Consider the following 22,622-nt stretch of genomic DNA (forward strand, 5'->3'; position numbering starts at 1 on the left):
TCTGTCTCATGTGCACTCATGACAAGCTATCATTCACACTTTACTGCAATGAAAAATAAAACTTAATACAGGCTAAAAACACAAGGACGTCATTGGCACCCGTTGTATTCATCTCTGCAATGTCACTCGATTACACGTGAACACGAAAACACCCGTTGCATTGGTGTGTTGGCACGTTCGGTACGCTTCCCTTTTTGCTGAATCTCACTCATAAATAAAAAATAGTGTGTGAGTTGCAGTACTGTGCATGAAATTGGAAGCTGTCAAAAAAGTGTGTGATGGAATAGAGTGCTGTGCGGGCCAACGGAACACGCGGCAGGTCATTTTAGATGGAGAAAGTGTCATAAACGATCAAACTGAAAGCCATTAAGAATTACTGAACACAACCCCATACACTTGCACAGCTTGCAGCAGCTCCTCTGAATGCACACTCATAAGTGTTCACATTTAAACGCTGTGTTGAGAGGGAAAGGAAATGATGCACTGTTAGGAGGCAGCAGCACGAGACTGTCTGATTTCTCTGACATCGCTAATGTGGCTGTTTGTTTTTCTCCCGCGATAATCCAGCTCAATGTTTCCTTGATGGTTTTATTGTCGTGTTGTTTTAGGCTTCCTCCTCTGCTTTATAGCTCCGAGCTGACACGGCTGACTCCACATTATAGACCTTGGAACGTAATGAGTCAAGTATGAGCTCTGTATATTATATTTATGATCGGTGAATGTGTGGCAGCAGGGTGTATCTGGTGTCTGTAGATACATCCATTTCTGAAGTAATTAGGGCAAATGAAATTCTCTGTTTTTCATTTCTTTGTTTGTTGTGTTAAAAACAAAAAATAAATGTGAGTAAATGCATTGTTGTTTTACGTTGCGTATGAATGTACAAAAAAATAATAACCTTGAAATGACTTGAAAGTAAATACTTTATCTTAGGTGATTATAAAGGCTGTCACAACTTTCCAATAATAATGAAACAAAAATGCTATAAACATGTCTCGCCAACCTCTATGAAGCTATTAAACAGTCTCGCTAAGTATGAACCGATGATGATATATCCGTTTTTAAATTTATTGTGATGTGGTTCTCATCTTTCAAAAAACTACTGATTTGCCTTTTAAAAAAAAATGGCACTACTTTGGAGTGATAGAACGATACATCGGCCGGCCAATATTATCGGCCATTTTTTGCGTTTTTTACGTGTATCGACATCGGCCGATGCGGGCTGCCGCATTTGCCAATCCAAAGTATTTACAGAGAGCAGGAATATTTTTTACTTGTTTTTGTTCTACATCACCTGTTTTTAATCTTTGTTAAATATTTTTTACTTGTTGTCGTTCTACCTCACCTTTGTTAATTTCAATAAATGTTCCTTTTTTAAAACTTGAAACTTGTACCATTTCTCATCATCATTGTGTCATTTTTATAATGTAAATTGAGCGAGCAAAAGTAGTATTGGCTCCAAATATCAGCTCAAGAAAATCGGCAGTCCTTATCGGTCATTGGCTAAAAAAATCGGTATCGGTCCTAAAAAAATCCATTTTGGTCAATTTCTACTACTTCTTTTTCTCTTTTGTTCCACTTTGTTTACCTGACCATAGCTATTTCAGCACTCTGAACGCATCTAGGGGAAAATGTTAATCTAAATGACAAATATTTGCTCTGATCTGAGTAATTCCAGCAGTTTCTGAAAGCTAATGAGCTCTTTACAGCCAGTATCATGCGATTATGGTATTTTTACTCACAAGTGTCGGAATCATTTGACGAAATCGTCACACATGAGAAAAAGAGAAGAGAAACTAAAGTCTAAGATGGATTGAAAGAGACCAAATCCTGGTTTAATTAAGAAATATCAGCAGAAAGATCCTCCTGGATGATAAAACCTCCATGGTAGTTCATAGAGAGACTTGAAAATGAAGGAGCCACTCGGAGAAACTTAGAATGTAGGTTGTTAAGGTACATTTTTCATCATTTGGTCTACACCTTATCACCTCACGTCTCCCCTGACAACAGACAGAATAAAGCTCAGAGTCAGCATGTGACAATGTTGATGCAAACCTTCACAGTTATTTATTGAAGTGTATATTTAATGATTTTATGTTCTGTAATTTGTGAGTTTCTAAGAGGAGATGTTTCCTATTGTTTGAATGATTGAGATATTTTATTAAGGTATACATGAGATTTCTCTAGGACAGATTGTTATAATGCATAATACATTACATACATATTGAGTCATGTTTAAACCTTATGAACAATAATAAGTTATTTATCTACTATATTGTATTTTGCCCGTGTCCTCTTTTTTGAAAGTCAAATATAGTCACCCTAATGTAGTACAGCTAATGATAAGGTGTTGGTTTGGATTGGGGCTGGGGAAATGGGTAGGGTTTAGGTTTTAGAGGGTTAGGGTTACAGTTAGCGAAATACGTTTTTATTGAGATAAATCTGTTTGAAATGACTTCCAAGCTGCACAAAAAGTATAAAGAAATTTTTCTGGCCCGCAGAGAACAACAGATTCATTCATTAACATCATAGTTTACCTATGGCCTGTGAAACTTTGCTGGAATATGGAACGTTGTCACAGGGCTCCGCTGATGTACTGGACTTGGCCAAAGTTTGTTGTGAGACCAAGAAACAGACATACAACCTATTCTGTCTCATTGGTATTTGAGAGATCTAATACATATTATTAGACTTTAGAGGTAGTGGATTTGTCTAGAAAACCCACAAAGGTGAACTTAAGGCTCAAACATATTCGGGCGGACACCGCAGGGACTGTGCACGCTCCTCGGACCTCATATACTTGAGCGGACTTGGAGCGAAACGTCCACATAGTGGTTTCCTGTGAAATTTCTTTAAAATCCTACATTTCCCTGAATCTTTTCCCCACAATCCTACAGTTCCCACAATCCTTTGTGCGCTGTTTACATTTTCAGTCTTGGCCTCCTACACTGACAACGAGGAAGAGGAGCTGCTCTTCTTGTTTGCTTTACAAAGGAGACAAATTCTTACTAATTTTACTTTCGGACCTCTTCGGCCAGTCTCTTGTCAAAGCTCATCTCCATCTCTCCTGTTCTGTTTCTCCATTCTTCAGTTAAATACAAGTCGGTGTTACATTTAAGGCAGTTTAGGCCAGTTTAGGTCATGTGACTAAGACTAAACCTTACCCTAAACCTAACCCAAACCCTAAAAATTGTTGCAATATTGGGTTATAACCTAACCCTAACCCTAACTCTAAGACACTACGTACTTGTACTTCGGTAACCATACCAAAAGCATGGGGGGTTGGCCATACCGCAACCGTACAAATAGACACTTTCTACATTTAAGGCAGAGGCTATTCGTACGGTTGCCGTATCAATATACCAACATTCTATTCGTACACAGCGCCCCTATTTGGCCAGTTTAGGTCACGTGACTAAGACTAAATCTTACCCTAACCCTAAACCTAAAAAGTGTTGCGATATTGGGTTATAACCTAACCTTAACACTAAGACTCTACGTACTTGTACTTTAGTAACCATACCAATAGCACCTTGGTTGTCCGTACAGCAATTGTACCAACAGACACTTTCTACATTTAATGCTGGTTGATAAATGCTGAGCAGTGTTTTGTGTGACACCAGGTACGCAGAGTTCTTCCGGGCGACAGTAAAATCTGAGCTTTGGCGGACTCCGCTCCGCTGATGTAAGCCCAATTATGTTTGAGCCTTCACTCATAAAAATCTCTGATCCTTCTTGCTCTAAGGTAAAGGTGCTAACCACTACACTGCTGGGCTGCCCTCATGTTTATTTCCTGCATAAATATGAATGTCAGTGGGCTGCTGTGATCAAACTTGGCGACCTCTATTTATTGCTTTTATAGCTGTGGTTTATTTCTATGGTTAGTGCCTCTCCCTCTTGGCTAGAGGAGCATATGTTTACACCTAGGCCAAATAAAGTGTCTGTTTTCACTGCACACTCTGTTTACATACACCTTAATAAAACAAGCATGTAAGGTTAACTGGAGCCATACTGTTGAAGCACATGCATGTGATTATCTCTCTGTTGACCCTGCAATGGCCTAGCACACTGTCTGAGGCCGACATGCAGCACGGGGGCCACATGTGGCCCTTGGTCTAATTTTTGTGAGGCCCACAAAAGAAATTCCCCTTAAATTGTAATTGTAAAGAAGTTGGGAGGAAGTAAAACGCACAAAATAACTTGCCAAACAAAAGTAAACAACGTAAAATTAAAAATGCACAAAATGAAAATGGCAAGACACACAAAACAACCCCTTAAACAGACAAAATGACTCAGGGCCTATGCTACGAATCTAGATAATTATATCCTAGATTAATAATCTCCATTAGCGGGCTTCAACTCACCAAACATTGTCTGTCAGACAGAAGCTGTTTTACGAAGGTCCATCACAACAAGTTGAGTTAAGCGTGTTGATTTCAGTCTGGTTAACCAACGCACTCTAGTGACGGAGGCGAATATTACAGCGTCTGACCAATCACACGGATGAACTGTAGAACGTCACAAATGAGGAATAATTCTTTAAAACATCTGAAGAATTAAAATACATAATTCAGACCAAGAACAACACTGTTGCTGCAGTAAAAGCAGAAAGTAATTAATGCAGGAAATGATGAGTGTTAATAGAATTCGAATTAGTGAGATTATAAAAGGACAATCAGTTCCACTTTTTCTCTTTTTACCTTGTCCGTGGCTCTGATGCTGCGTTATGCATAATTCATTCATTTATCAGTGTGAAAGCAGATGATGCACGCAGGCTTTATCACCTGACTTTTGCTTCATCAGTCCATCAGATATAAATCTCTACATTTCCTATAGGATGACATTATCAGTAAATGAAAGGATTTCATCGATGTCTAAATATTCTCTCTCTCTCTCTCTCTCTCTCGTCAGCTGTCAGATCAAGATCCACACAGTGACGTGTTCACACATCACCTTTTATTGGACAGCACGCTTTCTAGGAGATCTGATTGGTCAGGAAGCGGGACTTTAGCACTCGCTCAGATCCTAGCCAGAGAAAAACCTGCTCGCGAGCAGGCTAGTCGTTCAGCATAAGTTTCCGTGGTGATTTAGCTCCGTAAGACATTAGCCAGCTTTGTAGTCCAGCACACACCGATTAAATCCTGGAAGTTAGCGCGATAAGAGGTAATCTAGATTCGTCACATACCCCCTAAAACACACAGAAATGACAACAACACAAAAACTGACTCCAACAAATCCACAAAATGACTAAAAGCTCACATCAACAACAAATCACACAAAAAGATAATAAACAAAGACAAAACAGTTGTTTTTTTTTGCTGTGCTAATGATCAGATCAGTCACTTGATGTTGATATTGTGGCCTTTTGATCAGACAATCACATTTTTGTGGCCCCTGATAAGATGAGTGGGTAGAAAAACCCCTATATCAACTATTTCTTGTTATTTTAACTCAATTAAAAGTTTCACCAAAGTCAAACATTTAGCAAAACTATACTGTATAATCTGCCTTTGATTATTATTATTAATAATAATAATAATAATAATAATAATAATAATAATAATAATAATAATAATAATAATAATAATAATAATAATAATTGCCTTTGAGTATTCTGTGATTGTGATTGTCACTAATCTTTAACTCTAAAACAAAATATAACATTTTTACTGAAGAGTTTGCACTCCATCAAAAACATTCGTAGTTTCCTGGAAAGGGAGTGTATTTATTTTATTTTATTTTTTCAAGAATTAGGGCAGCATCTGTGAAACCAACCTTCTGCAAAAATCAAGGTCAGAGTGAATCAGTAGAGCAAAAATGATGGTAACCTCTAATTGAAAACATCTGTCAGTATTTCAGATGTCCACATTGATCTTGATCTGAACGTGTAGAAAATCTTCTACCAATCCAGCGTTCCCATATCCTTAATGAAACACACCTGAGGTCAGAGACTGAAAGAGATATTTCATTTCCCTCCGTGACTCCTGTGTTCAATTTCAGTGCACATTCTTGTGTACAATGATCTGATATGTTTTATTGATCTGTGAGGTGGAATTTTGTTTTATTGGTTTGCTTACACAACAGGGGCACTTGTTTGCTGAGTCAGCCATATTGTAGCACAACGGTGCAAAATCAAAGTTTTAATAACATTTCTTAACACATTAGGATGCTTCGTTTTCTCATTTTATATTTATTTTTAGTTTTCAAGTTGGGCCTAGATATTAATATATGTAAGCACTATCACTCCGAAATAATGATTTTTTTTTTTTTTTTGATTTGTTTATTATTACATTAGATTCCCCCAATCTTCCACCCTCCCAGTTTGATTTTTATAAGGAGAAAAAAAGTAAAATGGAGTAGTAGTTTCCTTACTAACATTCTGAGAAATAGTGAAATAAGGTCAAATAAAAATGCACATTTTGTAACCGCGGTGAAAAGTCAGCTGCTCCTCAAGAACAAATGGATGTATTCTTAAAGTGCATGCCCCCACATTCACAAAGCATAACTAATCAATCTGACGTCCTCATTGGAAACAAACAAAGGTTGTTTTATTGCAGCATAAAACAGATGCATTTTGTCAGCAATCAAAGGAATACACACCTTGTTTGTACTGATGACGAGGTTTCATTTCTAATGATTTTCTAGCTGCAAAGTTCATTCTGACATTTCTTTCCAGCATAAAATGGTATACACATGTAGCACTTCAGAAAAATATTACCGGCATCCATCTGAACTTTTAGATGGGGACATTAATATATATCTGACTTTAAAAAAAATTAAAAAAATTCTTTAACATTTTTTTTTATTTAAAATGTTACACCGGTCATATACATTGTAATATGCATTGCTATAAATAACAGTTAACCTATTGTAACTTTACAATAATAAGTTGTTGTATTCATATAAATCTGATCATGACAATCATGTTTTGTTTTTTTGTTTTTTTTATCATTGGTCAATTTTTTTATTGATGGTCGACTGATGTGATGATTTAAGCATTTTTTAAAAATCAGTACAGCAATCTCTGTGTATCTCGGTACGTAGCGGTCACGTACTGAGATTGTAAGAGAATCTCAGTACGGAGGTAAACTTAGCTTCAGCCCAAAGAAACATTTCATGCAAACAGGACAATGACCATCTCAAATGGCAGTGATAGGAACCAGTAATGGATATAGAGTGGAAACTAAATATACACGGATAAAGGAAATGTGTATAAATGTTCTTATTTCGTAGAGAAATATTTTTCCAAAAGATATGATCTAAAAAAAATAAATGAATAAAAAAAATCTGCAATGCATTTTCTTATAGTTTTATACATGATGTGTGTTTAACTTTTTTCTTAATTTTGGACAAACAAAATAAAGGTTGTACACTCAGTAAATAAAGCATAGATTGTGTGTCTTAGCATTTTGATGTTGCTACTAGCCTATTAGAGATAAAGACTCACAAAAGTGTTGCTTGTAAACTAATACTATTGCATTAAATTGTCCTTGGATGCACTGCAGGGGGGATAAAATCAATTTCACTAAAATCTGAGGGCAAGCTATCTAGTAAAGCAGCTATATGTGGCCTACTCAATGGGATGAAGTAGGTAAAAATAGCAGTGTGATGCACAATCGATCTGCTACATTGTTCAGAACATATCTCAGGGATAAAAAGAGATAAAAGTGGCAGCTTATAGTTAGTAAATTGAAGGGAGGCGGCAGGGATTTAGAGATTTATCCAGGCTGTATTGGGGCTATGGCAGCTTGGGCTGTGGCTGAAGCTAAGAGCGTTAGCACAGGGTCAGCAGGGTATGATCACGCTTATAAAATGCCAGTTTTTTAGGGTTTACATTAGGGAGTCATGTGGCAAAAAGTGGATCAAAGTGCATGCGCGTAGTATGACATAGCTGTGATGTTAGTTTTTTTTTGGTTTTTTTTAACTTCTCTCTCTGGGGGATTTTGTGTACAGAGGCGACATATTAGAGGTTTAACACCAAGCCACACTCAAGTTCTTAGAGCCATTGGGCATCTGAGGGTTAGCCATGACCTCTTTTCTGACTGTGTATGGCCCGCAAAGCCAACCAGGTCACGCTAGGAGACGAAATGATTCATACATACACACAGATATTGACGGATCAGTGCAGCAGACTGTGATACAGAATCAAGACATCAGTAGAGTGCAGTGCATTTAACCCTCCTGTTATCCTTAGGACAAAATACATATTTTTACTGCCCTCAAAGAAGCTGTGTAATTGATTTTGTAAAAGTATGAAATCGTAGAAGTTCTAACATCTAACGTTGTTCCTCACACCAGACTCAGAGTCGAAAGCCAGTCACCGGTTTATTTGGATACTATTTGGACCGTCCTGTTCGCTCTGACAGAATGTGACGTGCATAAGTTCTAGCTTTAATTTCCCCTGTAAATATCCAAATATCTCACAAACAGAACAAGATTTTTCCATTTATATTTTAATTTTAAAACACAAAAACGCTGCTTTTCTGGTTTCAGTATTTCTGTCTTGGTTTTGCGTCAGTAAAACCAAATAACCACATATTGTACCCAAAAAATGAAGGGTACACAGATTTTGATGGGTCCAATTGATTATGGATAAAATCATGATGATGATATGATTTCAATGAGCTGAACGCATATTGCACGCATTGACTGTGTAAAACGTGTCTGTCTGTGTGTGACCCATGTGTGACCTCACATCCCCACACCTGCAGGTGCACAGTTGATACGTTGGAGTGGATACATGACATGGAACATCTCTTTCACAGTAAATATGACATAAAGGAGGATGTGTCTGAGACAGAGGACTTGATAGTGAATAACCTCTAATATGTTATAACAATAAGTTAAAGAAATGTTTACGAGTGGAAAGGGGGGTTCCCAACATCAATCAATATGGTTCATTCTGTGAGAGTCATAAATGTGTACCCCAAATTAGAAAAGATTTGAATTAAAGATTTTTAAGATATACTATCTCTAAAACTGAAAGTTTGATCTGATGGTGGCATTGCAGGAAAGGTCATATCATCACCACCACCAATAGGGTTCATACTCTTGGGGTCATTAATGTTGTCAGTAAATTTGGATGAAAACTATTCAAGATAAATGAATTCTAATTTAAAAGTTTGTCCTGATGGGTATTCAACAAATAAACAAAGTGCCTGACGCAAAAACTTGGTCAACAGTTTTCTATAAATCATTTTCTGGAGGCAAATATCCCTGGGATCAGATTGACCCCAAGGGTAAAATATGTGTTAGGAATATCTGAGGATAATAGGAAGGTTAAAGATCAATGTGTGCTCATGGTGACGCGCTCAAAGTCATTTAATTGCAAGTGCAATATTATGGTTTACTTTATGTGCTCCAACTTTTCAGCCGTCTATAAACACGTCTCATATCGACAAAACAAAAAACAACAACAGCAGCTGCAAAGGCAGGTCACACGCACGTACACAAGTAGGTGTAAGGTTACATTGGAGACCAATTGATTGGATCACTTTCACAGAGCATGCAGATTATGTGTTGGGTCATCACCAGTGTAGCATCGGGTCATTCAGGTGCAATCTGTCAGACTAGTAAACAGACAGACAGATAAACAGTGACCCAATAAAATATGTTTGTGTATGAAAAGAGCAAAAAAAAAAAAAAAAAACTAAAGAAAAACAACATAATAACTGAGTACATACATTTATTTGACTGCAACCATTACTTTGGCAGGCTTAAAACTAATACACTCCTCAATGGTTAAATGAATCACACACAGATACAGATACGCACACACACACACACACACACACACACACACACACACACACACACACACACACACACACACACACACACACACACACACACACACACACACACACACACACACACACACACACACACACACACACGAGTGTTGCAGTTGCAGGCTCTCATCACAGCTGAGGAGCTGCCCATTCATCTGCACATAAGAGGACAAAGCGAGCTCACTGCACTCAGGAAATTGCAGCCACGCAATTTACAATCGTCAAGCAGTAGTGTAGAACAGTTACACACACACACACACACACACACACTTCGTGCACTTTCATCAAAATCACTCACATGTACACACACAGACAGACATAAACATGGATGCACGTGAGAACACACTGGTGCTGCTTGTCTCTGTGCCTGGGTCTTTGAACGGTTGAATGAGGACACTTTTTACCAAAGTAAATGGCCCGTCTGAATCCACTTTATGCTTTGTGTGTGTGTGTGTGTTTGTGTGTTTGTGTGTGTGTGCGTGTGTGTGCGTGTGTTGTAGATGGCGATCTTTTGTGTGTTCCCAGCTGAGGAAGGAGCGAGTGCTGGTGTGCATATGGCCGTAAATTAGTCATTTTGTTTAAGTTTGAATAATAATAATAATAATAATAATACATCATACATCATTTTTGTATAGCGCTTTTTTTGGGAACTCAAAGCTGCTTTACATAGGACAAAAATGAAGAAATAATGAAAGAAATAAAGAAACAACAATAATAAAAAATAAGAGGAAGTAGTTAAGGAAAAACAAGTTTGAACAGGTGGGTTTAATGAGTCTGTGAAAGCTCCCTACCTGACTGTGTGATTGTGTCCACTATAGTGTTGTCACAGCAACCGTTCAGAGGTCAGTGCAATGATGACTTCAGCTTTAGATCCCGTATAGAAATATTGAAATTGTTTTATTGCCATATATATATGTTTTTGAGTTGGAATGTATTCAATTATACATATACCATTAGGTTGATGCTTTTATCCAAAGAGCATTGGAGCACCATGATAGGGTATTTTTAGTTTGTCCCTTTTTTCCTTTGAACGAAGTCACCAAGTTGGAAAGAACCACGCACTATGTTTCTGTTTGTGTTTTCTAGAAATGAAAAAAGTCTATACTGTTTAAAATTCCCTGTAATAGTAGTAGCTCTTCCTCTAGTTAGAGTCATGTAAAACCTCTGTCTGAACATACATTATATATGTGGCTATTGGATGGAGACAAAATACATATAATATTTTGACTTACTGAAATTATCTCCCATTTCTCTCTTTGTTTTCTTTACTGTTACAATCATATTGTACTCATGCTTTCTTCCATCGTGTCCATGCAGGTGATCATATACCAGGGAGGTCAAGTGTTCAGCCTGGCCAACCACCTCAACGGTCGTGTGGGTTTCGTCTCCACCATGCCAAGCACAAGTGCCTCTATCTTCATTAACAACACACAGTTGTCCGACACCGGGACATATCAGTGCCTGGTGAATAACTTCCCAGACAGAGGGGGGCGCAACATTGGAGTCATCGGGCTCACAGTATTAGGTAAATAAGCACTTATCAACCAGAAGTAGGGGTGGGAACCTCTGGGTACCTCGCGATACGATACGTGATACAAAGCTCACGGTAACAATTATCTCACAATATGATGATACTGCAGCTATCGATATATTGGTCAGAAATCAATCTACGATAATCTATGACATAACAAGAAAGAGAAAGATTAAGTGAAAAAATAAAGTTTTTATTTTATATCTTTGAAAGACAATAAATTGAAAAAGTGTCCTATGAACAGTGACACTATTTTAGTGCAACATTTCTGTAAATAAGTGTTAACATACCAATGTAAATGAATAAGTATCTCCAATAGTGCTTTCTGTAAACAAAAAAATAGGGTCTTTCTTACCAGTGACTCATTATATAGTGCAACATTCCAGTAAACAATATATTGGTGCCTTCAACAAATAGTGACAACATTTCTGTGAAGACCTACCTGCACATTTTAGTGAAAAAGCAGAAAAGGTTTTGGAAAAAAAAATAATAAAAATTAAATGAAAAAAAAAATTGATAATTAGCTCGAGCATGTCCATAATTGATCATGCAAAAAAAATATCGCGCTATATATCGCCGTATCGAGATATCGTCACATTCCTAACCAGAAGTGTCCATGTTTGAGTAAAAATATGAATAAACTATATTGTTGGTCAACACAAATGTATAATAAGAATGTTCGGTCACACAATTTGAAGTTTTATACATAAGGCTGACTCAACGCTGTCATTATCTGTCATTAGCATGAATAGGGTGTCATGAAGGCTGTCATTAAGTGTCGTTCACTAAATTTTGACACTTTTTGCTAAATTATGACACCTTTGGAGCTATGTTGGCATTGTTTGGGTTCAGTAGAGGGATCTAGTGGGGTTAGGTATAGGGTTAGGGTTAAGGTTAGGGAAACAAAGGGATGTCCCGATACAACTTTTTCATTTCCGATATTATACCAATATTGCAGCCTTGAGTATTGGCTGATACCGATATCGATCAGATACAACATCAGCACGAATCATACATACGTTTATTACTTGTTTTGTAGTTTGTAATGTTAGAAAAGGCTTGATTATTAAAAAAAAAAAAAAAAAAAATGCAGTATTAATAATAATATTAATAATAATATTAAGAAAAATAAAGTGACAATAGCAACAAAGTGATTCCACATCTGGCTTTAGGATTATGGCATTTATTTTAATGTTTCTCAGTTTGTCGTAGTTGTTTTTCAGAAATGATGCGCATTTTACCATTTGCAGCTGTATTCTAAATAGTCTGAATATAATTATCTTGCATTTCTCTATATTTATATCTGATTACTTTTTCCTCTTTTAGGCTCGGTCTGATTATTTTAAAATTCAAATTTCCCCTGCAATTAGCAAACATTATTTATGCTTTATAAAGTGGTTAACTCAACACCACCCACTCTCTCCATCTGCCAGTGCCCCCGTCAGCGCCAGCATGTCGGATCCAGGGCACGCTGGATGTGGGCAGTGACATCATGCTGTTCTGCAGCTCAGAGGAAGGTATTCCCACGCCGTCCTACTCCTGGGAGAAGCTGGACGCACTGCCCAAGCTGCCGCACAACGCCATGCAAGGTAGTACAAACAAGCTGGCCGTCGGAGTTCCCTTTTGCCCCACCTTTGCTGGTAAATCTCACACACATAGTGCAGCTCCGACTAAACCCTCCATCACTGCCACCTGTCATGTGTCACCAGGCCCCCCCCCCCGACTGTTGCCCGTCTCCTGGTTCCCTCCACTGATCCTGTTCAATGGTGACGTTGGGGAGATTCAAAGCTGTAGAACTGTGAGGAAGTTGTATGTGTCACAAGTGCGGAGTACATTTTAGGACATCCTCAGGTCTCAGAGGTATCAGGAAAACCTCTGTCATTTATCAAACCAAACGCACTCATGTCTCAGCAAAACCTCAGTCAAAAAAAGCTGTCAGACACGACAGTCCGTAAAAAACAACATAGCGTTTTATTTTGAAGGAACCGGAAGTACACATGAAGGAATAAGTTGAAAACCTGCTCTATCCTTTTGTTTTTTAATAGTTTAGATATATCAACATATTATTTGATTAATAAATACATAGTTAAATAAAACGTTCATACATCTTAACCTTTAAAAATAAGCAGCGGCACATACTGATAACATGTCATGTGTGTATCCGGGTTCAGTAACACTTTACATGAAGTTTTATACATAAAGGCTGACATTACGCTGTCATTATTTTGACATGACACCTGTCATTAGCATAAATAAGGTGTCATGAAGGCTGTCATTAGGTGTTGTTTGTTACCCTAACCCCTCATTACCCAAACAATGAACCCTAACCTTAACCCTAACCCTAACCCCTAACCCATAACACAAACCCTACCCCCACTTGATCCCTCCACCTAAAAAAATGCCAACATATCTCCAAAGGTGTCATAATTTAGTGGAAGCAACACCTAATGACAGCTTAATGACAGCCTTCATGACACATTATTAATGCTAATGACAGATTGTAGCTGCATTACCCATGGAAATGTGCAAAATCTTAAAAGCGCAATAAAAACTGGTAACGTAAACGCCTGAATAAAAAAAAAAAACACTCAAATATCACTAAAAGGTTTTTACGCTTTCATGAGGAAGAATTTTAGACGTTTCAAAATTGAAATGTGTTGCAAAGGCGCTATGGAAACACTTTTTCCGCAAATACACGTCACAGAAGTGACGTGCATTAATGCTGAACAATTAACCTTAATCACGTCGATATTGAGGTTTTCACTGTGATAACCTAAACTCAGATGCTGGAGGTTTTTTCTTTCGCCTCCATCATTTGAGTGATATATATGTTCACCAATCAGAATTGCCGAGAACCGCCTTCCTTGGCTGCTGGCCAGTCAGAGATGGTTAGAGGATACAAGCTTGTATGCACTGCAGCGACTGGTCTAACAAAAACTACTAGGGCCCTATAAATTCTACGGAATCTCGGACAGAATCACGGCATCAACCAATGAAAATGGAATCTACTGTCGAACGTGGAAATGGACAGAATTGGGATGAAATGCCATCACCGTGAGGAAAAGGAAGTTTTGTTATGGAGAAATGTTTCCGGGGATCGCTCATTAGATGTAACGCCCTCCCCCGTCCCGTCCTGGCTGCTTCAAACACCGCCTAAACCACCCGAAACACTGTCTAAACTGCCAAATAACTACGCAATACATCACTCACTCTTAAATCAGAGCCGACCAGTGCCCGCTTAACTTTGCTGTGCCTGTGAAACTTCATCCGTTTCTTGTCAAGCGCTCTGTGAAAACATGAGCAGTTTTAATCAGCTTCATCTGCTCAGTGTGTTTAAACAACATCTCATCAGCTACAGAAGATCTGTGGGAAAAGTTGTTCTGTTGTTGTGAAAGAGACCCTCTATGCCAGGGATTGTAGAGTCTGAAACATTGTAGTTTTAACGATAACTTCTGATACTGGCCCCTAGTGGTGAAATAACTGATGCATCCTTGCATTCATTTATTTTTGTGTAATTATTACGGTCTAGAATGATGAGATCAGGATAATTTAAATTAGGTTAATTTAAATAGAGTTCATCAAAACTTAATCAATGAACCTGATCAGATTCAGTAAACCATTGATCCCTGAGGGGGAATTGGGTGATAATAATGCTGCTCTCATACATCTCTATATGACATTAATAATTAAAAAGGAGCAGTCAGAATAATCCATGTCAGTATAACTTATATCTACCTTTTAATCGTATCTTACTAATTATTTTAAATTACAATTTAATTTGTGATATACATTTTTGTTTAATTATAGATTTCTTTTTTATTAGTATTTATTTTGTTTCCTCACAGGAGTTAAAAAAGAATATGTTCTGAAAAAATGTATTAATATTTCTAAAAAAAAAAAACAGAATTAAAAAAATGTATGTGCAAATCATGGAATGTCGAAGAAATAAATAAAACGGAATTTGGAAAAAAGAATGAAATGCATATGCATTTAAATGTATAAAATATAATTTAGAATTCATGTCAGAAAAATCGCAATTAGGTTTTTTGTCAAAATCTTGCAGCCCTAACGTACATGGTCACATGACGTGAGGTACCTGGTCACATGACCACTTCTCTTCAAGAAATGATGGTACGGTACGTGTAGACAGAAGAGGAGACATTTCCGTGTGTTATACTTAAAAATTATTACTGCTACATTAGACGTGAAACAACAAAGGAATACAAAATGTTATAAGGAGGTTTGGAGCGTCCGTCTTCCTTCGGCTCTTGCCCACAACAACCTTCAATGGAAACACGTTCAAAGCGCAAATATATTTGTCGACATTTAAAAATATCGCTTTTATTTTGTGAAAATCTGTAATGGAAACCCAGCTAGTGACAGTGTATTGTCAGCCTTATGTGTAAAACTTCAAGTATTTCTTCAAACGACAACGTCATGTCGTGTTTTACGTCCTGACGGAGGTTTTGCTGAGAAATGAGTCTGTTTAGTCTGATAAATGACAGAGGTTTGTCTGATACCTCACTGTGAGACCTGAGAATGTCCTAAAATGTACACCATACAGGAGTGTTCATCTCCTTATGCTGAATTCCAATCCTCCTAAGCTCTTTTTCATTGTGTAAGTATTGAGCAAAGCTTAAAATGTAAACATAAAGTAGAAGAACAATGGATGTCCGTTTGGTCTTCAGCATCAGAGAGCACTGGTGTTCTGGTTTCTCCTCTCTCTCCTCTCCAGTTGTGTGTGCTCACATTGTGGAATCTTCTCCATTACCAGTCACTGTATAACAGGACCCAACCAGTCTTATTACAAACTTCACTCAGTACGGTATCAAATAGGAAGTGGGCAGTCGACAGCACATAGCGTTCAAAAGCTGAAAAAGGGATTCAGAGCTAATCATAATTGCAAATTCAGTTACAAAGGGGGATCGTGCTTTATTGAATCCATGTCAATTACCAGCATTTGTGAGGTGCTCATTTGCATCCCCAGCTATAAGTCCTTTGAAATGATAACATCAAAAAGATCTTCAAACACACAAGTATTATATCTCACCAAAACCTGAGTGGCTTTTCCCTTAGAAATATAACTGATGAAACAACAACAAAAAGCACAAACTCAGGTTGCATGGCAACAATTAACCCACTTTTTTCATCTTTGATTGGATTTATTTTCATTTTTATGTATGGTCAAAGCAATACAGTGCTGTGAATACACCTTCCACAGTCTGGTTTAAGGACAAATCATTGACGATGCATTTCTTTTCTTGATTGACATGTGAGTGTTCTTTTTTTCATATAATACAAGAGAACCAAACCTGATGGTTTTCTGTGATTTCTACTTTACTGAACAGGGAGTTGTTGAATTCTCATTTTCTTTGACATTGACAGCATGACGTCTTTGATGTTGCAGCTAAAGCAAGAGTAAAAGATGCTGCTCAAACACTGAAGGCTTTAGGGAGCTGTCAGTGATATGACACAGAATCACAATAAGGGAACAAACTCTTTAGTCTTCAAAGTATATCAAATCTGAATGATATTTAACACGTAACAGAACAAAACGGCTTTAGCATCATGTTTGTGGGAATTTCAATAACAGCCTACTTTGATATGTCATTGTGCATATACAGTATACATAAATAATGGTGATTCTGAATCCTTTTCCAAACAATCTGTGTTTGATTCAATCTATTATATGTTACAACTACACACATGCATCAATTCAGCCCTCATTTGAAAACCTAGTTTATATATGTTTTGTTAAGTGTTGATATTTAAAAAAAAAAAATGTGTTTGCGAGTCAGGTTTGACAATAAATTATCTTTTTCTTATTTAAACATCTTGATATAATGATGATGTCATTGCAATGTCCACAAAACAATTATAGGGTTTTTTGTTCCTTTTATGCCTCTGACCTGTTAAAATGAGAGGAAAATAGACTAAAACTAACTATAATTAGATGTGAATAAAGTTTGTATTTCAAAGTATTTTTTTTAAATTTATTCACATAAAATCAAATAAAAGTATTTATTTGAATTTATCTCACTCAATGATGTAAGAGGCTAATCAAACTTAAAGAGGTTTATTACCCATTTTTGGTCAAAGAGATAAGCATTGCTTTTTATGAATTTGCCCTAATGTCAGTTTATTTATGTGGAAAAGTTGACATTTATGAGGAACTAGAAAATTGAATTTTGCTGAAAGTTTGTGATTGATATCTGCAGGTTTTATATATGGGAGACGTAGATGCTCGTATTTCACTAATGTGTCCAAATATAGACTTTTACCATATGAAAAGGTTAGAAAAATGGATTGCAGCACTCATAGATATCTGCACGTGTGCAAACTTTAATAGTAAGTGTGTAGTGCCCTCTAGAGGCAGATAATAAAAGTTGTTCCTTTCAGAATCAAATCATTCACAAATTTCACTTCATACCTTAGTTAATAGTTCATTTAGGTTTATATTATTTATGTGTATGTTATGGGTCTTTATTTTATAGATGTTTTCTTTAATTTATGTATTTGTTTTAAACTCTGTCTTTTATATTTTGTTGTGTGTGTTTGTGCCGCAGACCAGATGCAGGGCACGGTCACACTAAGAAACATCAGCACCAGCACCTCAGGAATCTATCAGTGCACCTCCAGCAACACCATTGGCAAGAGCACGTGTCTGCTGAATCTGCAGGTCGTGGCACGTAAGTCAGCTGACACACACACACACACACACACACACACACACACACACACACACACACACACACACACACACACACACACACACACACACACACACACACACACACTGCTGCTGCTGTGTGACACTATCATCACATACAGGAAAGGTGACAGACAGCTGGGATTGTTTCAATAAGTACACAAATAGATGAGGGGAAAAAAAGATGTCTCTGCGTCACTCCAACACTGACAGGACAGAAGCATTTATTGGAAAGTTATTTTTTTTCTTCTTGGCAGTAAAGGGAGGAACAGGAAAAGCATGTAGCAGCAGGCCTGACATCGACACTGACACTGACACGGAGAGTGTCACTGAGCTCATCTGGTCACACAGGGTCAGACAGTTTGGAAAGCTTTGACAGCAACGACTGCGACATGAATATGTTTTTTTTTATTATCAAGTGACAGGCAGCGTGTGACAGGCCAGCTCTCACTATGGGTTCTACATGCTGAGCGAGGGCCGAGGCTGTCAGTTAAGAACACAAATAACAGACAGAATACTGACATTAAAGCTTAGGGGATGACTGTTCCAAAGCATATACACATATATTTGATATACAGCTGAAACATTCACTTTATGTGGTAGTCATCAAAGACCTGCCACTGTTTAACACATATTATCATCAAATATTATTAACAATCTGACCCCAGGGATGTTTAACTCCAGAAAATGATTTTCAAAAAGTTTTTGTCTAAGGCATTTTGCTTTATTTGTTAAAAACATAAATAATCCCTTGATAATGAAACCGTGACCTGTTCTCTAGCGCCACCATCAGGCAAAACTTTTAAATTGAAATTAATTTGTCTTAAACATATTTATTTACTTATTTTGATATCCTTTTTGTAACATATTTGGGGTTATTCATTATAAAGTCCTCTGTCTCATACACATTCATTCATTTCATTTCGTTTTTTTTTAGAGCAGAGACAAGAAAACAAAAAACAAAAGGAACAAAACAACTCTTTGTGTACAAGGAAACTCCAAGAGAGAAAAATAATCAAATACGTTCACTTATAATTGCAATAATATATCAGCTCAAAAGGGAGTGAGAAGAAGAAAGACTTGTTTAATCCCACCCCCATTTCTTAATCATATATTTTCATCATATTGCTTCTGTCTGTTTGGATTTCTAGAAATACACAATAAGTACTAAACAGAATAAGGAAAAAAACGGACTTGAAAATTATTAGTAACTTAAGATATACAAGAATACAATGCAAAATACCAACAATGGTAGTAAATTCCATTTAATTCAATTCACATTAAAGACAACACTAGCTATACAGTATATGTAATTGGCCTATTAGTTATATTAAGCCCCGCCCCCATCCTCACTGTACCAGATCATACGTATATGAAGTGACTTGAAACTCTCCTCTACGTCACTTTCACTGTGAAAGAGCTGACACAGCTAAAACAGTTTGGCATCAAGAGAAACACCAACGCGTACAATATGTATTCTGCACGTTTTATGTTTATTTATAATCAATTGTACCCATCAAATTAGGAAAAGCCACGAAATATGAAGCAAAAAAAAAAAACAAAGTCAACTATTATTTTTTGAATGATAAACATTAAATGGGGTCAATGAGAGGGTTAAAACAGAAAAATGACACAGCACAATACATTATTACAGACGCGCGCTTACGCAGTTGGAACAGAAATAAAGAAGTGTTGGCTGTATAGAAGTTCTCTCTTGTTAAATCTATAAATAAAGACACACGTTGTGTCACTATTTGGGACACCTGGGAACCAGAGTTATTGCACATTTTTCTGCTTAGTTGTCAAAACTTAGCTCCAACATGATATTACAGTCTTGCTGCAACCCAGCGCAACATTTAGTGTCCATAGTGAGCATTCACCAATAAAAGACAAGCCTCAGGTCAGCTGAGAGTAGAAAGTTTTAGCCTCTTAACACCTGCTCAAATGTAGGTCGTTTCAATCCAAACTGATTCAAACGACCCACTTTTTTTTTAATTATGTATTAAATAGATATATAAAATGTAAAAAGTCTCAATGGAGACTTTCAGAATGAGCGTCACTCCACTTCCTCCTACTGACAATGTGCCACTTATCTCTTCAGGTCTATATGTCAAGAGAAAGTATAAATACTAATAATAATAAACCAAATTCAAATTAAAAATTTCAAATATTTTTTTTTAGATTATTTTTTTTATTTATTTATTTTTTAATCTAAAAGTACATCTGACTGTTTGTGAACAGTTTGTTGTGTTGTGTGTGTTTGCAGCCCAGCCTCAGAGTGTGGGTCTAATAGCAGGGACGATTGCTACAGGGGTCCTGGCTGTTATCATCTGCTCGCTGTTGGTGGCCGTCACGCTCTTCTATTGGAAAAACAAGAACAAATATGATGAGGAGGAAATCCCCAATGAAATCAGGTTTGTTTGGCTGCCAATACACTCAGGGGCCAGATTCACTAAGATCTGAAATAAAGGGTGGTAATCCAGTTGCTTCCCTAAATCCTTTAGTGACGTAGTTTCCTCACCTGCTGCATGGAATTCACGAAGATTGCAGCAATGATTAGTGCACGTGCAGAACTGGTGCAGACCGCCTTTATTTAAATGAGCATTTTTGCTTGTTTAATGTGGAGACGTCAGTGCGCGCAAGTACACTGACATTTGAGGAAGTTAAATTGGAGGCAGATGGACTTCTTTGTATTATTTTTTCATTTTATTTTTTTTTTAAACAACAACTTTAAAACCTAATGATATTTTTCCCAATAATTTAATGTGAATGCTCCATCCGGTCCTGTAACTTTACTCTGATCAGTGCATGCAAAATATGCAGATTAGGACAGAAACCGTCCTATCGATCTACCATTGATCTGAGTTAATACAGCAACACAGTCTGTAAATCAGTCTGCATTATTTGAAGATGATCTACTGACCATCATCCAGCAGGTCTGTGCAGCGCTGTGTCACACACACTCTCATATGTCACAATCAGTGATAAATGTGTAAATTACGCATCTGATCTGCTGGTTCTGGCCTGACATCAATACGACACGGGACTTTGATGGTTAAAACATGGAGAGAAAGGAGATCAGTGGAGCAGTGAGTCTGAAGCGATATCGATCTATGGTCATATCCATATCCATCTTCGCACACAGCAAACATCTTTTTCTCACTCTCTCTCACACACACGCACACTCACACACAACTGGAGCCTTTTTTTCCATCTCCGCTGAGTTTTCTGTCCACATTTACGGCAGCGATGATCTCTGCGTGTCTGTTTGCGCCTCCTTCTCAGTCGTGATACTTTTTGTACTTGTACATGAATCGCATTGTGTCCCCTGCATTATTTATTTTCCTCCTCCCATATTTTTGCTCCCCTTGGGAGATCCGACTACTCTGCATATTCATCCAAGGGAAATGCGCTAAATGGAATGAGGGCACATTTGGAAGCGCAGCGGCGGCGCACACCTGATTCCTTGGGCTTTTGTACCTTATTAGCGTGCGGAGCGATGTTTGCACACATTTTAATACCGCTAAACCTTTTGTGAATCCACCCCTCACACTCTAAAGTGGATTTGATTACTTGCCAACAAGGGGACTATGAAGTGGTTAGTATTATGTTAAGATTCAAATTAGGAAATATCTATTGAAAGAAATGGTTGGAATGTATAAATTGTCTGGTGTTTTTGTTCACAAATCAATATCTACTGCATGTCTCCGCGATCACGTACAAGTGGGCTGAATATTATTCACATTGTGTAAAACATTTTTTTAGCAAGGGGTTAACCTAAAGTGTCAATAGGTGAACTATAACAAAATAATCTTCAAGGCAAGGCAAATTTATTTGTATAGCGCATTTCATACTCAAGGCAACTCAATGTGCTTTACATGATAAAACATTCAATTGTTTAAAATCAATAAGAACATTTAAAATCATCAGTAAAATCAATAAAAATCATCAGTAAAATCATCAACAAACACATGACATCAACAACATGACCAAAGATCATTTTTGTAGTACAGTCAAACAAGGATAAGTTTTTTTTTTTCTTATTGAGACACTTTTTAAGACATTACCCCTAAGTTAGTGTTGTTTGATATTCTACCATTTTTTTTTTGTTGTTGTTTTGTTTTTTAAAGTAGTTGCTGAGTAGGTACTGGTAAATTGTTTAACTTCTGGCTTCCTTTAAATCAACTTTAAATAGAAATGTGTCAGATGTTTAAGGCACTCCCTGAATAGGAACATATTACAAAGGTACTTCACAAAAAAAATAAAAAATAAAATAAAAAATAGTAATAAAACCAATTTAATTGACAGATTAATTATATTTTTGGCTACTTTAAACAAAATGTATGCATGTGTTCTATAACTAGTCCAACTATTTCACACACTGACACACCAGTGGCCGTATAAGGTGCCAACTCTCCAATGGGAATAACCTAGAGTTCTGTGTCCTTTCTCGGGATGATTTTGGTACATGTTCAGATACAGTAATGGCTGTAATCCACCAACGCTCAGATTCAAAGACCTGCCACATAAAAACATTTTTCTGCCTATGACATGTTTGACCCTTTGTGAGGCAAGAATAATGAATGTGTTAAGG

At 37.1% G+C, this 22,622-nt stretch overlaps 1 protein-coding gene across 2 annotated transcripts in view; it reads left to right on the plus strand.

Moving 5' to 3' along the window:
- The window catches only part of igsf11 (immunoglobulin superfamily member 11), a 180,952-nt gene that overhangs the window by 153,300 nt on the left and 5,030 nt on the right, over positions 1-22,622 (plus strand). Inside the window, exons 4-7 of one of the 2 annotated variants that reach the window (XM_028465375.1) lie at positions 11,106-11,313; positions 12,753-12,908; positions 17,886-18,008; positions 20,295-20,442. In XM_028465375.1, the coding sequence (XP_028321176.1) occupies positions 11,106-11,313; positions 12,753-12,908; positions 17,886-18,008; positions 20,295-20,442 (635 nt within the window). The remainder of the gene's footprint in view (positions 1-11,105; positions 11,314-12,752; positions 12,909-17,885; positions 18,009-20,294; positions 20,443-22,622) is intronic. The other variant, XM_028465376.1, reaches the window with a different exon arrangement.

This window comes from Gouania willdenowi, chromosome 13, assembly GCF_900634775.1.
Source record: "Gouania willdenowi chromosome 13, fGouWil2.1, whole genome shotgun sequence".
Classification (NCBI taxonomy): Eukaryota; Metazoa; Chordata; class Actinopteri; order Blenniiformes; family Gobiesocidae; genus Gouania; species Gouania willdenowi.